The 17,915-nt window shown below is 37.1% G+C and overlaps 1 protein-coding gene across 2 annotated transcripts in view; it reads right to left on the bottom strand.

Moving 5' to 3' along the window:
- SASS6 (SAS-6 centriolar assembly protein) overlaps positions 1 to 17,915 on the bottom strand; it is a 54,266-nt gene that overhangs the window by 7,968 nt on the left and 28,383 nt on the right. For both annotated transcript variants that reach the window (XM_032422750.1, XM_032422756.1), the window contains exon 14: positions 16,903 to 17,031. In XM_032422750.1, the coding sequence (XP_032278641.1) occupies positions 16,903 to 17,031 (129 nt within the window). The remainder of the gene's footprint in view (positions 1 to 16,902; positions 17,032 to 17,915) is intronic.

The following is a 17,915-nucleotide window of genomic DNA, read 5'->3' as shown; positions in this document are numbered from 1 at the left end:
AAAAAAATCAACGAAAAAAAAGAAAATCTTAAAAGCACCCAGAGAAAAAGTCACTTTCTAAAGAGACTCCTTTAAGTGGAAAAGAAAAGGCCATAATTAGAAGAAAATTAGGAGGGGCGCCTGGGTGGCTCAGTCGTTAAGCGTCTGCTCCGGCTCAGGTCATGATCCCGGGGTCCTGGGATCAAGCCCTGCATCAGGCTCCCTGCTTGGCGGGGAGCCTGCTTCTCCCTCTCCCACTCCCCCTGCTTGTGTTCCCTCTCTCGCTGTGTCTCTCTCTGTCAAATAAATAAATAAATCTTAAAAAAAAAAAAAAAAAAAATTAGGAAAGGAAAACCTTTCACAAATAAAAGCAAACATACACTAAAGGTAACAGAACAATTATTTATGAAGCTTGTATGAAGGTTAGAAGACAAAAGTTGTAAATTCAATTATTTCTAAAAAAAATAGTTAAGGGGGTGTGGCACTCCTGGGTGGCACAGTCAGTTAAGCATCTGACTCCTGGTTTCAGCTCAGGTCATGATCTCAGGGCCGAGAGACTGAGCCCCATGGTGGGCTCCACACTCAGCACAGAGTCTGCTGGAGATTCTTTCCCTCTCCCTCTGCTCCTCCACTGCTCACATGCATGTTCTCTAAGATAAATAAAATCTTTAAACTTTAGTTAAGGGTACTCGTGAAATAAAAAGTTGTAAACCATGAAAACACAAAAACGGTGAAGAGGGGGAGAGCAAAAATAAAGTTCTTTTACAATGTCTTGGAAATTAAGTGACCATCAAGTTAATACAGACTGTTAAATACTTAAGATGTTATATATGAACTTCACGGTAACCATCAACCAAAAACTTATACTAGATACACAAAAAAGAAAGAAATCCAAGCCTAATATTAAGAAAGTCATCAATCACAAGAGAGCAACAGAAGAAAGGAACAGAGAAAAACTACAAAAACAAACAGAAAACAATAAAGTGGCATTAAGTACATACCTATCAATAATTACTTTAAATATAAATGATCTAAATGGTCCAGTCAATACACAGGGTGACAGAATGGATAACAAAACAAGCCCCATCTATATGCTTCCTGCAAGAGACTCACTTCAGACCTAAAGACACATGAAGACTAAAAGTGAAGTGATGAAAAAGATATTCCATGCAAATGGAAGCGAAATAAAGCCTAGGTAGTAATACTTATATCAGACAACACAGACATTAAAGTGTAACAAGAAACAAAGAAGGGCATTACATAATAATAAAGGGATCAATCCAACAAGGGGATACAACAATTGTAAATATCTATGTACTCACCACTGGAGCACTTAATAAGCAAATATTAACAGATGTAAAGGGAGAAAATGACAGTAATACAATGATAGTAGGGGACTTTTTAACACCCCACTTACATTAATGGATACTTCATTCAGGCAAAAATTAAAAAGGAAAACAGTGTCTTTGCATAACATATTAGACCAGAGAGACTTAACAGATATATATAGAACATTCCGTCCCAAAACAACAGAATACACATTGCTTTAAAATCACATGAAACATTCTCCAGGACAGATCACGTTATTAGGTCACAAAACAATCTCAATAAATGTAAGACTGAAATCATATCAACCATCGCTTCCAACCACAACTGTTATGAAACAAGAAATTTACAAGAAAAAAAAACGGAAAAAGCATAAACACATGGAGCCTAAACAACATGCTACTAAATACCCACTGGTCAATGAACAAATCAAGGAGGAAATCAAAAGTGACATGAAGACAAAAGAAAATGAAAACACATTGGTCCAAAGTCTGTAGGATGCAACTAAAGCAATTCTCAAAGGAAAATTTATAGTGATAAAGGCCTCCCTCAAAAAACAAGAAAAATCTCAAACTATCTAATTTTACATCTAAAGGAACTAGAAAAGAAAGCCCAAAGCAGTGAGAGGGGAAAAATAAAGATTAGAGCAGAAATAAATGAAACAGAGACTAAAAAAACACCTGAAGAGATCAATGAAATCAGGTGGTTCTTTGAAAATATCAACAAAACTGTGACAAACTTTTAGCTAGACTCATGAAGAAAAAAAGAAACACAAAGGATTGCAAGAGACTAAAATGAAAAATTATATGCTAAAATTGGGCAACCGAGAAGAAATGGACAAATTCCTAAAAACATACAATCTTCCAAAACTGAATTAAGAAACAGAAAATCTGAACAGTTCAGACCAATTTCCAGTCAATAAATTAAATCAGTAATCAAAAAATTCCTGGGACACCTGAGTGACTCAGTCGGTTAAGCATCTAATTCTTGATTTCGGCTCAGGTCATGATCTCAGGGTTGTGTGACTGAGCCCCACATCGGGCTCTGCACTCAGCATGGAGTCTGCTTCAGATTCTCTCTCTCCCTCTCTCTCTGCCCCTTTCCCCACTTGCACTCTCTAAAATAAATAAATAAAATCTTCCAAAAAAAAAAAATTCCCAACAAATCAAAGTCCAGAACCAGATGGATTCACAAGTGAATTCTACCTAATATTTAAAGAATAATTAATATCTATTTTCACTTCAATCTATTCCAAAAAATAGGACAGGAAAGATTGCTTCAGGATACATTCTCCAAGACCAGCATTACCCTCATATCAAAATCAAAGACACTTCAAAAAAGGAAAACTACAGACCATATCCCTGAAGAACACAGATGTAAAAATCCTCAGCAGAAGTAGCAAACGACATACAACAGTATAATAAAAACATCATTCAATGCCCCACATCAGGCTCTGAGCTCATTGAGGGAGTCTGCTTGTGGATTCTCTCCCTCTCCCTGTGCCCCTCCCCACTGCTCGCACTCTATCTCTAAAATCAATCAACCAATCAATCAATCAATCAATCTTGGGGGAGAAAAAAAAGCATCATTCACCACAATCAAGTGGGATTTATTCTGGGGATGCAAGGATGGTTCAGTATCTGCAAATCAATCAATATGTGAAACACCACATTAACAAAATAAATAAAAACACATGATCTCAATAGGTAAAGAAAAAGCATTTAACGAATTCAACATTCATTCATGATAAAAATTCTCAACAAAGTGCATCTAGAGAAAACATACCTCAACATAGTAAAAGCCATATATGACAAACCCTCAGCCAACATCATACTGAATGGTGAGAAACTGAAATTTTTTTCCCTAAGATCAGGAACAGCACAAGGATGTCCACTCTAGCTACTTTTAGTCAACATAGTACTGGAAGTCCTAGCCACAGCAGTAAGACAAAAGGCATACAAATTGGTAAGGAATAAGTTAAACAGTCACTATTTACAGATACCATACATAGAAAACCCTAAAGGCTCTACAAAAAAACTATTAGAATAAGTGAACTCAGTAAAATTGCAGAATACAAAATTAATATACAGTAATTAGTTGTGTTTCTATAATACTATAACACTAATAATGAAGTAGCAGAAAGGGAAATTAAGAAAACAATTCCATGCACCCCTATGTTTACAGCAGCATAGCTAAGTTATGGAAGCGGCCTGGGTGTCCATCAACTGAGGAATGGATAAATGTATCCATATATACACATACATACACATACACACACACACAAAATGGAGTATTATTGAGCTATAAAGAATGAAATCTTGGGCGCCTGGGTGGCTCAGTTGGTTAAGCGACTGCCTTCGGCTCAGGTCATGATCCTGGAGTCCCGGGATCGAGTCCCACATCAGGCTCCCTGCTCAGCAGGGAGTCTGCTTCTCCCTCTGACCCTCCTCCCTCTCATGCTCTCTGTCTCTCATTCTCTCTCTCGCAAATAAATAAAAGCTTAAAAAAAAAAAAAAAATGAAATCTTGCCATTTGCAATGACATGGTAGAGCTATAATGCTAAGTAAAATAGGTCAGAGAAAGACAAATACCATATGATTTCATTCATATGTGGAATTTAAGAAACAAACTAAAACAAGCAAAGGGGAAAAAAATATGAGAGAGAGAAAGACAAATAAGAAACAGACTCTTAATTATAGAGAACAAACTGATGGTTACCGAAAGGGTGGTGGGTGGGCTAAATAGCTGATGGGGATTAAGAAGTGCACTTGTGATGAGCACTAGGTGATGCATGGATTTGTTGACTTACTATACTGTACACCTGAAACTAATACAACACTATGTTAACTAACTGGAATTAAAATTAAAACTTAAAAAAAAAAAGGTGGGCAAATAATCTGAATAAGCACCTCTCCAAAGAAAATATACAGATAGCCAAGAGCATATAAAAAGATGCTCAACATCACTGATCATTAGGGCAATGCAAATCAAAACTACGATGAGATACCTCCTCATACCCATTAGGATGGCTTATTATTTACTTATTTTTTAAAAAAAAAGATTATTTATTTGAGAGAGTGAGAGAGAACAAGTGGTGGGGGGGGGGGCAGAGGGATAAGCAGGCTCTCCGCTGAGCAGGGAGCCCAACGCGGGGCTCAATCCCAGGCCCCTGGGATCATGACCTGAGCCGAAGGCAGATGCTTAACCTACTGAGCCACCCAGGCACCCCAGGATGGCTACTATTTAAAAAAATAAATAAGACAAGTGTTGGCAAGGATGTGGAAAAACTAGAACTCTTGTACATTAATAGTGGGAATGTAAAATGGTACAACCACTAGGGAAAACATTATGGCAGTTTCTCAAAAAATTAAAAATAAAATTGCTACCAGCAATTCTACTTTTGGGTATATACCCAAAAGAAATGAAAACATGGCTTGAAGACATATTTGTACACCCATGTTCATAGAAGCATTATTCTCAATAGCTAAACATGGAAGCAACTCAATTGTCCATCAACAGATAAACAGAGGGGTGCCTGGGTGGCTCAGTCGTTAAGCGGCTGCCTTCGGCTCAGGTCATGATTCCAGGGTCCTAGGATAGAGCCCCGCATCGGGCTCCCTGCTCGCTGGGAAGCCTGCTTCTCCCTCTTTCACTCCCCCTGCTTGTGTTCCCTCTCTTGCTGTGTCTCTCTCTGTCAAATAAATAAATAAAATCTTTAAAAAAAAAAAAAAGATAAACAGGTAAGCAATATGTGTTATATACATACAATGGAAGATTATTCAGCTCCTGGAACGAATCCTGACGTACGCTACAATCGGGATGAACCCTAACGACACATGCTAAGTGAAGTAAGCCAGTCACAAAAAGACAAATTCTATGTGATGATTCCACTTTATATGAGGTATTTAGAATAGTCAAAATCATAGAGACAGAAAGTAGAACTGTGGTTACCAGGAGCTGGGAGGCATGGGGGGAAATTGGGAAATGAATGGTTAATGGGTATGGAGTTTCAGTTTTACAAGATGAAAAGAGTTCTGGAGATGGTTGGTGGTGATGGATGCACAACATTATGAATGTATTTAACATCACTGCCACTGTATACACAATTTTTAATTCTAAATTTTAAAAAGGTTAAAGGGTGCCTGGGTGGCTTAGTCAGTTAAGTATCTGACTTCAGCTCAGGTCATGATCCTGTGGTCCTGGGACCGAACCCCGTGTCGAGTTCCCTGCTCAGCAGGGAGCCTGCTTCTCCCTCTCTCTCTGTCCCCCTGCTCATGCTTACTCTATCTCAAATAAATAAATAAATCCTTAAAAAGGTTAAGACAGTGAATTGTATGTTATATGTATTTTACCACAGAATTTTTTTTAAGTGGAATACACTACAAAAGTTGAATTTTACTGTGTGTAAATGATACCTCAATAATCTCACTTAAAATGTAACTGGAAAGTTCTAAAGCTCATCAATAAAATTTTAGGGGCACCTGGGTGGCTCTGTCAGTTAAGCATCTGACTCTGGCTCAGGTCATGAGCTCAGTGTCCTGGAATCAAAAACCCCACATCGGGCTCCACACTCAGCGGGGAGTCTGCTTCTCCTTCTCCCTTTGCCCCTCCCCCCGACTCATGTGCACACATGCGCGTGCGCACTCTCCCTCTCTCAAATAAATAAAATAAAATAAAAAATTTTAGATACACTGAATAAAACCCATGGATGAAAATTAAGCATCTTAAAAAACAAAAAACAAACCCATTTATAATTGCACTAGAAGAATAAAATACCTAAGAATAAACTTAACCGACAAAGTGAAAGACATACACTCTGAAAACTATAAAACACTGATGAAACACAAATGGAAAGATATATCATGTTCATGGACTGGAAGAATTAATTTTGTAAAAATGTCCATACTATCCAAAGTAATCTACAGATTCAATGCAATCCCTATCAAAATACCAACAGCATTCTTCACAGAACTACAACAAATAAAAGAAGAAGATAGCAGGAGGAAAAGAATGAAGGGGGGGAAATTGGAGGGGAAGAGGAACCATGAGAGACTATGGACTCTGAAAAACAAACTGAGGGTTCTAGAGGGAAGGGGGGTGGGAGGATGGGTTAGCCTGGTGATGTGTATTAAAGAGGGCACATACTGCATGGAGCACTGGGTGTTATGCACAAACAATGAATCATGGAACACATCTAAAACTAATGATGTAATGTATGGTGATTAACGTAACAATAAAAAATTTTTTAAAAAAAGAACTACAACAAATAATACTAAACTTTCTACAGAGGGGCACCAGGGTGGCTCAGTTGGTTAAGCGTCTAACTTCGGCTCAGGTCATAATGCCCTGGTCCTGGGATGGAGCCCCTAGTCGGGCTCCCTGCTCAGTGGAGAGCCTGCTTCTCCCTCTCCCTCTCCCCCTGGCTCGTGCTTGTGTGCGCTCGCGCGCGCTCTCTCTCTCCATCTATCTCAAATAAAATCTTTAAAAAAATAAAATAACTGGTGGTTACCAGAGGGGAGAGGAGTGGGTGAGTAGGCAAAATGGGTGAAGGGAAGTATGATATGTAGACTTCCATTTATGGAATGAATAAGTTATAGAGATGAAAGGCACAGCATAGGGAATATAGTCAATGCTCTTGTAACAGTGTCATCTAGTGACATATGATAGCTATACTTGTGGTCAGGATAGCATAATATAGTGTTGTCAATCTCTAGGCTGTACACCTGAAACTCATGTAACATTGTGTGTCAACTATATTTCAATTAAAAAAACCATGTAAACCTAGAATTCTATATGCAGAGAAAATGAAGTCAAAATAAAAGTGTTATAAGACAAAAGCAGGAAGTATTAATTGCCCACAGAAGCCATCTTAAATATCTGCACTGTAAGAAATCTTAGTTACCCAGAAGAAAGGAAAATGTTATCAGATGAAACTTCAGATCTACACAAAGAAATAGAGCATGTAAAATGGTAAATATATGAGTAAACCAAAAGAACCTTTTTCTTATTGTTTGATTTCTTTAAAAGACACTTGTTTATTTTTTTAAAGATTTTTATTTATTTGTCAGAAAGAGAGCACAAGCAGGGGGAGTGGCAGGCAGAGGGAGAAGCAGGTTCCCTGCTGAGTAGGGAGCCCGATGCAGGACTCGATCCTATGACCCTGGGATCATGACCTGAGCTGAAGGCAGATGCTTAACCAACTGAGCCACCCAGGCATCCCAAAAGACACTTGATTGTTTAAAGCAAAAAAAAAAAATTTGTTAACAAATGTAGAAAATCTTAACAGTTAACAGAGGGACATGAAAAAACAATTATAATTGCAAGGTTCATGTATTACATAGGAAGTAGCATATTATACGAAGATAGAATGAAAAGATAAGGACATATATTACAAATTCTACAGCAAACAAAAAGAAAATTAAACAAAGCCCAATGTTGAGATAAAATGGAATGCAAAATGAAATGAGCAATTAATTGGAAAGACAAGAAAAGGGTAGAAAAGAGACAACGGACGGTATAGGTAGAAAAGAAACATCAAGATGATAAACCTTAGCAGTATATACATTAAATTTTAAATTGTCAAAGGCAATGTCAGAATGGATACAAATATAAGTCAATTATAACTAAAGAAATCCACTTTAAATATAAAGATGCAGTATGTAAAAGTATAGAAAATGGTATGTCAGGTAAATACTGAGAAAGCCATAGTAAAATATTATTATCAAGGTAGATTCTTTCTACTCTGAAAAATAAAGAAAGAAGCTCCTTAAAGGTAAAAAAAAGAACCCTCCCCCCCAGCCCTTCAATGATTCTCTTCTGCCCTAATCCTCAGGCAATTCTGTGAAAGTAGAATCCAAAGGGATGATGGTGACACTAAAAGTGGTCAGACAGGCACCTAAAATTCTAAAGAAAAGGAATCACACCCTCTGACTAGGGGCAGTATAAGCTCAAAAGCATAGGGCAAATCCTCATTATTTTTTTCTTTCTGTCCTCCCAATGCTTGGTACCAAATGCAGAACAAGGACATAAACTGCGTGACACAGTAGGAAAACTCAGTTCAATGCTTTCTAGCCAGAAACCAGGAAGGATCCTGGAAATTCAGGACAAATCATAGAAAGGAACTCAAGAAAGAGATCCCATAAAGATGTGCATGAATTCCTGGGTTCACTTCCAGTCTGGACATGCAAGATATAACCCTAATTAACATACCAAAGAGAAGTGAACTATGGGGTAAACCACTGTCCAGATCACAGAACACCCACCAGATGATGCACACACAGATCCAAATAACATGGCAAAGTCTTTATAGACTAAACTGCCATAAAAACTGAGGCCTACACAAGGCAATTCAGAACCTGCAACTTGACCCTAAGAAAACTGCTTAAAAAAAAAAAAAAACCACATTCTCCTTAGGATTTAATATCTAAAGCCTCATAGTGTTATTTGATCCACACACAATCCAAAATAATAAAAAAACAGGGGGCGCCTGGGTGGCTCAGTCAATAAGTGTCTGCCTTCGGCTCAGGTCATGATCCCAGGGTCCTGGGATCGAGCCCCGCATCAGGCTCCCTGCTTGGCGGGGAGCTTGCTTCTCCCTCTCCCACTCCCCCTGCTTGTGTTCCCTCTCTTGCTGTGTCTCTGTCAAATAAATAAATAAAATCTTAAAAAAAAAAAAACAAAAAAAACCAGGAAAATCTAAGCAATTCACAATGTAAAAGACAAGCCAACAGATGTAGTCAATTACAAGATGACAAAAATACTGAAATTATCAGAAAAATATTGGGGTGCTTGGGTGACTCAATCAGTTAAGCGTCTGACTCTTAGTTTCATCTCAGGTCATAATCTCGGGGTTGTGGTATCAAACCCCCAGTCAGGTTCCACACTCAGCCAGGAGTCTATTTGTCCTTCCCCTGCCCCCCCTTTGTCCCTCCCCCTGCTTGCGTGTGAGCACAAGTGCATGCGCTCTCTAATAAATCAAATCTTTTTTAAAAAAATACTTAAAACATCTATTATAGTCAGGCTCCAAGAAGTAGAGGTGAACACAATTGAAATAAATGTAAAAAAACCAAGTCTTCGTAAAAAAATGATAATATAAAAAAGAAACAAATGAAAATTTAAGACTGGAGGGTCGTTTGGGTGGGTGGCTCAGTTGGTTAAGCATCTGCCTTTGGCTCAGGTCATGATCCCAGGGTCCTGGGATCCAGTACGGCATCAGGCTCCTTGCTCAGCGGGGAGCCTGCTTCTCCCTCTGCCTGCCACTCCCCCTGCTGTACGTGTGTCTCTCTCTGACAAATAAATAAAATCTTTAAAAAAAAAAAAAAAAAAAATTTAAGAATGGAAAAAATTCACTGGATGGGCTTTGGAACAGGATGGAGATTATAGAAAAAGAGTAAACTTGAAGATCAATAGAAATAATCAAATCTGAAAAACAGAAAAAAAAAATTTAAGAAAGAAAAGACAGAGCCTGTGGACCTATGGTAAAGTAGACAAAGATCTACCATTCATGTCATTTGAATCCCTGAAAGAGAGAAGGAAGTGTATAGTGCAGAAAAAATATTTCAAGAAATACATAATGGTTGAACACTTCCAGAATTTGGCAGAAGATATCAATTCATAGATTCAAGAAGCTTAGCAAATCCCTAAAAGGATAGTCAAAGAAATCTATGACCAGACACACCACTGATAAATGCTGAAAACTAAAGAAAAACAATCATGAAAGCAACCAGAGAAAAAAGGATGCATTATATATACTTGAAAAACAATCTGAATTTACTGCAGATTTCTCATCAGAAATCATGGAGGTCTGAAGGAAGTAGAAAAAAATCTTTTTTTTTTTTTTTAAGGTTTTATTTATTCATTTGACAGAGAGAGAGCACAAGCAGTTAGAGTAGCAGGCAGAAGGAGAGGGAGAAGCAGACTCCCCGCTGAGCAAGGAGCCCGACATGGGGCTCGATCCCAGGACCCTGAGATCACGACCCGAGCCGAAGGCAGTTGCCTAACCAACTGAGTCACCCAGGTGTCCCAGTAGAAAAAATCTTTAAAGTGCTTAAGTAAAATAAAATAGATGAAATAAGGAAAATGAAATAAATACAGAATTGTATATCCAGAGAAAATATCATTCAGAGATGAAGATAAAAGAAAGGTGTTCCGGGTGAAGAAAAAGAGACTTCATTTCCCAAAGACTTCCTCTAAAACAAACGTTAAAGTATGTTCTATTATTCAGGAAATTATATCAGAGGAAAATATGGACATGAGCAATGAAGAGCAACAGAAATGGTAAATAGTGGATAAATATATAATGGACTATGCCTCCCTGTTCAAGTGTTTTAAATATGTATAATGGTTGAAAGCAAAAATTACAGCATTGTCTGATGAAGTTTCTGATGTCTACAGATGTAATACACATGGAATACCAAAACATAAAGGGTAACGGGACTATATGGTATTAAGGTATTTAGATTCTACTTGAAGTGGCAAAATATTAATTCTATACACACTGAAAAGTATGTGTAATATGATGCCTGGAGCAACCACTAAATATATATACAAATATAATAAACAAAAAACGAAATATTAAAAAATATTCAAATAATCAAAAGAAGTCAAGAAAGGCACAACAAAAGAATGAAAAACAAAAGCAACAAACAAGATACACTCTTTAGATGAAACCATTTTAAGTATGATACACATAGGTTTAAAGTAAAAGGGTGGAAAAAGATATTCCAGGGGAACACCACTTAAAAGGAAGGCTGAGAAGCTACATTCATATGAAACAAAATAGATCCCAGAGCATGGAAAATTATCAAAAATTAAGAAGGAAATTACATAATGATGAAAGGGTTAAGTAACCAGGAGGACATAATTCAAGAGATATATGTACCCAATCAAAGAGCTTCTAGGGGCGCCTGGGTGGCTCAGTCGTTAAGCATCTGCCTTCAGCTCAGGTCACGATCCCAGGGTCCTGGGATCAAGCCCCGCATCGGGCTCGCTGTTCAGCGGGAAGCCTGCTTCTCCCTCTCCCATTCCCCCTGCCTGTGTTCCCTCTCTCGCTGTGTCTCTCTGTCAAATAAATAAAATCTTAAAAAAAAAAAAAAAAAAAAGAGCTTCTGAAGGTGTGAAGCTAAAACTGATAGAAGTAACAGGAAAAAATGATAGAAACAGTTATAATAGTTGGATACCAACATTCCTCTCAGTAATTGATAGTACAAGTAGAAAGCCAACAGGACACAGAGGACCTAAACAAAATCAACCAATTGGATTTAACATTTAATTCAGTGAACTTTATCCTAAGAATGCAAAGCTGATATAATATTTCAAAGTTAACATAATATACCTAACTGATGAAAGAAAAACAATACATAATCATATCAATGCACAAAGAGCCATTAATAATGAGTTCAATGAGTTTAGCAAGCTTTCAGGATAAAAGATCAACATACAAAAATCAGTTACATTTCTATACAGCATCAATAAATATTCCAAGAAAGTAACTAATAAAACAATTACATTCACAATACATTAAAAAAGAAAATACTTGAGGTAGCTGAGCATCTTTTCATGCGCTTATTTGACATCAGTGTATTTATTTTGATGAAATATCTGAATCTTATTCCCATATTTTTTATTTTTAAATTCATTTTTGTATAGATTTTATTTATTTATTTGAAAGAGAGAGAGTGTGCACAAGCAGGGGGAGCAGGAGAGGAAGAAGCAGGCTCCCTGCTGAGCAGGAAGCCCTACATGGGGCCTGATCCCAAGACCTGGAGATCATGACCTGAGCTGAAGGCAGATACTTAACCCAATGAGCCACCCAGGCACCCCTAAAATCTTTTAATATATTTATTGGCTACTCAGGTTTCTCTTCTATAAATTACCTATTTATATCTCTTGTTCACTTTTCTGTTGAGCTGCTTAGCTTTTTCTTATAGAATTGTGTAAGTTTTTTAACATTCTGGATATTCATTATTGGTGGTTATATGTGATATAAATATCTTCTCTCAATCTCTGGCTTATCGTCTCACTTGGTTTGATATACAGGCATTTTTTCATTTAAATGTACCCCAAATTATCCATTTTTTAACAGTTCATTCGTATTTTTTTGTATCTTATTTGAAATAATTGAAAGGTCATAAAGTTTTGCATTTTAAATGTCAATCTTTAACCTACCTGGGATTTTTTTTTTTTTTTATGTAATCTCTACGCCCAACATAGGGCTCAAACTCACTACCCCGAGATCAAGAGCTGCACACTCTACTGACTGAGCCAGGCAGGTGCCCCTGGAATTTATTTTTGTGTATATATATCTATTTGTACTTCATTTTACCAAGTTGGTTTTATCACCTCTTCCACAATGCCAACTTGTCAAAGATAACTTTGGCTCCACAATGCTAAATGAGTGGATACTTCCATTCTTCCAGACCTTAGAAGCAAAAACACTACTTTCTCATCTTTCCTATTACATTTACATGGATTTAAAAAAAAAAACAACAACTTTATTTACTTATTTATTTGACACAGAGAGAGAGAGAAAGATAGAGAGAGGGAGAGGGGAAGCACAAGCAGGGTGAGTGGCAGAGGGAGAGGGAGAAGCAGACTCCCCGCCCAGCAGGGAGCCCTATGCAGGGCTCAATCCCAGGACCCTGAGATCATGACCTGAGCCAAAAGCAGATGCTTAACTGACTGAGCCACCCAGGCACCCCTCTTTTTCCCATTTTTAAATTAGGTTCTTTGTCTTAATGAATTATGAATCCATTATATAATTGCCAAAGCACTGTATGAATACCTAGATGGAAAACAACCTGATCATCCATTAACACAGCAATAATTATAGTACATCCATATACAAAGAAATCATTAAATAACAAAAACATTCTGATACATGGAAATGGACCTATTCCATAATACTGTTGAATGAAATAAGGCACAGAACACTAGGCATGTACTATTTTTGCTTAAATACACAAACTCTTATGTATACAAACATACATACAGAGGTACACACATATATACATCCCTGTATACACTTTAAATATTTTTGGATTTTGGATTTCTTTTTTGTTTGTGTTTCAGTGGCTGGCCCAATTCACCTTGATAAAGGCAGCATTTAAACTCCAACATCAGTTTCCACCTTCTTAACCGCTAAACTATACTGTACATAATACAGTAGTGAAGAGTATATGCATACAATTCACAAATAAATATTCATAAGAGATTCAAGCTCAACGTGTTGTATGTTTTCTTTTGTTTTTTTTTTTTTTATTTTTGGGGATACATAATCAAAAGGATATGGAGATCAGTGATATAGGAAACGCTGAAAGTCTTGCTATGTTTAGGAATATCCTTGCTATAACGATTCCTCCAATTCTTGAAGAACTATAAAGGTAATCTTTTAAGTCATATTTAGACCTATAAACGAGGCAACTATCTGGAAAGTATGTGTAGTATTTCTTGTGCTCACTTTGGACATTATATATATTCCTGGAAAACTGTTTGAAATAAAAAAAACAATTTGAAAAACAGTGTGGAGGTTCCTCAAAAAGTTAAAAAAAACTACCTTATGATCCAGCAATTGTACTACTGGATATTTACCCAACGAATACAAAAACACTAATTCAAAGGAATACATGCATCCCTATGTTTATAGCAGCATTATTTATAATAGTCAAGATAGGGAAACAGTCCAAGTATCCATGAGTTGACGAATGGAAAAAGATGTGGTACGTATCACAATGGAATAGTATTCAGCCATAAAAAGAATGAAATCTTGCCATTTGCGATGACATGGATGGAGCTAGAAAATATAATGCTAAGTGAAATATATGTCAGACAGAGAAAGACAAATACCATATGATTTCACTCATATGTGGAATTTAAGAAACAGAACAAGCAAAGAAAAAAATGAGTGTGTGTGTGTCAAAGTAAGAAACAGACTTTTAATTATAGAGAACAATCTGATGGTTACCAGAAGGGAGAGAGGTGGGGAGATGGGTTAAATAGTTGATGGGAATTGGGCGCCTGGGTGGCTCAGTTGGTTAAGCGACTGCCTTCGGCTCAGGTCATGATCCTGGAGTCCTGGGATCGAGTCCCACATCGGGCTCCCCCTTCTCTGTGGGGAGCCTGCTTCTCCCTCTGCCTCTGCCTGCCACTCCCCCTGCTTGTGCTCACTCTGTCTCTATGTCAAATAATAAAATCTTAAAAAAAAAAAAAAAAAATCCTATAGTTGATGGGGATTAAGGAGTGCACTTGTGATGAGCACCAGGTGATGTATAGAACTGCTAAACTATTATATTTTATACCTAAAACTAATAATACTGCATATTAACTAACTGGAATTAAAATAAAAACTTAAAAATAAAATGAAAAAGCAATTCAATCAAAATTCTCAAGAAAAAAATTGATCCCAAGATGCAATCACATTTGAGTATATTGATACTAAGGATTGAGATATTGATATTAAGGAACATGGTATTCAAGAAAGAAGTGTTGGCAAGGATGTGGAGAAAAAGGACCCCTCACACACAGTTGGTGCGAATGCAAACTGATGCAACCACTGTGTAAAACAGTATGGAGGTTGCTCAAAAAATTAAAAATAGAATACCATATGATCCAGTAATTTCGCTACTGGGTATTTACCCAAAGAATAAGAAAACACTAATTTGAAAAGATATATATACCCCCCGTTTATAGCAGCATTATTTACAATAGCCAAATTCTGGAAGCAGCCCAAGTGTCCACTGATAGATGAACGGATCAAGAAGACGTGGTATATATATATACAATGTAATACTGCCCAGCCATAAAAAAAAGAACGAAATCTTGCCATTTGCAACAATATGGATGAAGGTAAGGGTATAACAGTATGCGAAATAAGTCAGTCAAAGAAAAACAAATACCACATGATTTCACTCACATGTGGAATTTAAGAAACAAAACAAAACAAACAAAGGGAAAAAAAAGAGACAAACCAAAAAACAAACTATAGAAGACAAAATGACGGTTACCAGAGGGGAGGTGGGTGAGGGAATGGGTGAAATCAGTGAAGGGTATTAAGTGTACACTTATCTTGATGAATACTGAATAATATATATAACTGTTGAATCATTACATTGTATACCTGAAATTAATATAATACTGTATGTTAATTATACTGGAATTTAAATTTTAAAATAAAATATGGACAAATAAAGTTAACAGTACAAGAGTTAGGTAACATTGTAAAAAAAAAAAAATAGTACTCCTGTGAATATACATATCTAATGCTCTTTAACAAACAATTCAAGAAAAGCCTGCTAAATGTACCTAAATACTCTTTACATAATGATAGTCTAAGCATAAAACCTCATTTCACTGAGAATAATCAATAGCTTCAGATGATAGTTAAAAAGGCTTAAAGAGTTAAGAAGCAGCACAGGCCTAAGCAACACAGCCAGCTTATTTTTCCGGAAGCCCAAAACTAATTTGATAAAGGGTTTATAATAGCAATTTCAAAGTCCTCAGTTCAAAATATTCTTTTCAGGGACGCCTGGATGGCTGAGTCAGTTAAGCATCTGATTCTTGATTTCAGCTCAGGTCATGATCTCAGGGTCGTCAGATTGAGCCCCACGTCAGGCTCCATGCTCAGGGGGCAGTCAGATTCTCTCCCTCTCCCTCTGCCCCTCCCCTCCTGTGTGCATGTTCTCACTCTAAAATAATCTTAAAAAAAAATTCTTTTCAAAAACATTTACTTGTCTCTATGATTTACAAAAAAAATCAATTTTTTTTTTTTTTAAAGATTTTATTTATTTATTTGAGAGAGAGAGAGAGAGATAGTGAGAGAAAGCACAAGCAGGGGATGGGCAGGGGAGAGGGAGAAGCAGACTCCCCACTGAGCAGGGAGCCCAATGCGGGGCTCAATCCCAGGACCCTGGAACCATGACCTGAACTGAAGGCAGACGCTCAACTGACTGAGCCACCCACGCACCCCCAAAAAATCAATTTTCACCTAAAGTTAGGAATGAAAATAGAATCAGTGGCAGTCTGGGTGGATGAAATTATTGTGTAAGTAAAATTATAATACATGTGAAAACAATATATACCCCTAAGACATTAGTAATAAGAATGATGATGAACTCCTCAAGGGGGTAAAAAAAAAGCCTTAGCAAATAAATCACATTGGATGAAATGCTAGGCCTATGCTATTTAAGATAATATCACCAAAACTACATTTTAGAATATGCTATAAGTCTGCCTTATCAGATCTTTAAATCCTGGCAATAGAATCCAAAAATGTCACCAGAGCTAATACATCAGCAGTATGAAGTCAGTAATGCTAGTCAGGTTTGAGAGTTGTAATAGAGAATGAATAAAAATGGAATAAGAGGTTGAATGGGAATAAATAAAATTTAAGCAGACTGATGTCCAGCTTTTTATAAATTATACTCACTCAAGAAATACCATATAGTACAGAAAGAATTTCCTGTAAGCATAAACTAGATATTTGGTAATATATTTATCTACTACCTAATAGCAACTGACTAAAGACTGAGATTTAAAATAAAAAAATATTTGTTAATAAGTTGCTACATTTTCCCCCAAAAAAGTATTAGTTAATTTGTCTACCTTTGGTCCTGAAATTGGGTGGATGGTATTTTTGGTAGATATAGGATGAGGAAAGGTATTCTGGAATGCAAATGCAGATGAGACAGGATAACCAATCCCACAAGTTGGGTAAGTCAGTCTACCATCAACCTAAAAATGAAAACATAAAAAGGTTAAGGATGAGATATTAATTCTAAATAGTATTTACTGATCCACGAGGCACTAGCATCTGTTATAATACTTAAAAGCACTATCTTAGAGGCCAATTTTATCATGACACCACAAAACTCTGCTTTATTATAATAGCATGAGGCTAGGATAACTTTAAGCTTTCTAAAGAGTGGCTGTGCAAGCTTAACAAAATAAGCCACTGGATTTGTCTTTGAACTGAGTTTAAACAATGACCTCTTTGAACCATCTTGGTTCCCTATACGTATGTATGTCTTCCATTCCTGAAAAGGGGGCTGGGGGAAGGATGGAGTCATAGATCAGTAAGCCAATCAGATATAAAAATAATTTTCTGCCAGAATGAGAACAAGATATGTGTTCTTTCTTTTTTTTTTTTTTTTAAGATTTTATTTATTTAGGGGCACCTGGGTGGCTCAGTCGTTAAGCATCTGCCTTCAGCTCCAGTCATGATCCCAGGGTCCTGGGATCGAGCCCCGCGTCGGACTCCCTGCTCAGTGGGAAGCCTGCTTTTCCCTCTCCTACTCCCCCTGCTTGTGTTCCCTCTCTCACTGTGTCTGTCAAATAAATAAATCTTAAAAAAAAAAAAAGATTTTATTTATTTATTTGACAGAGAGAGAGACAGTGAGAGCAGGAACACAAGCAGGCGGAGTGGGAGAAGGAGAAGCAGGCTTCCCGCTGAGCAGGGATCCCGCGGGGGGCTTGATCCCAGGACCCTGGGATTATGACCCAAGCCGAAGGCAGATGCTTAACGACTGAGCCCAGGCGCCCCAAGATACGTATTCTTTTTTTTTTTTTTTTAAAGATTTTATTTATTTATTTGACAGAGAGATAGACAGAAGAGCACA

The sequence above is a fragment of the Phoca vitulina genome, unplaced genomic scaffold (genome assembly GCF_004348235.1).
Source record: "Phoca vitulina isolate PV1807 unplaced genomic scaffold, GSC_HSeal_1.0 scaffold2, whole genome shotgun sequence".
NCBI lineage: Eukaryota > Metazoa > Chordata > Mammalia > Carnivora > Phocidae > Phoca > Phoca vitulina.
The sequence above is the reverse complement of the archived record's forward strand: the minus strand, read 5'-3'. Positions and strand labels throughout refer to the sequence as shown.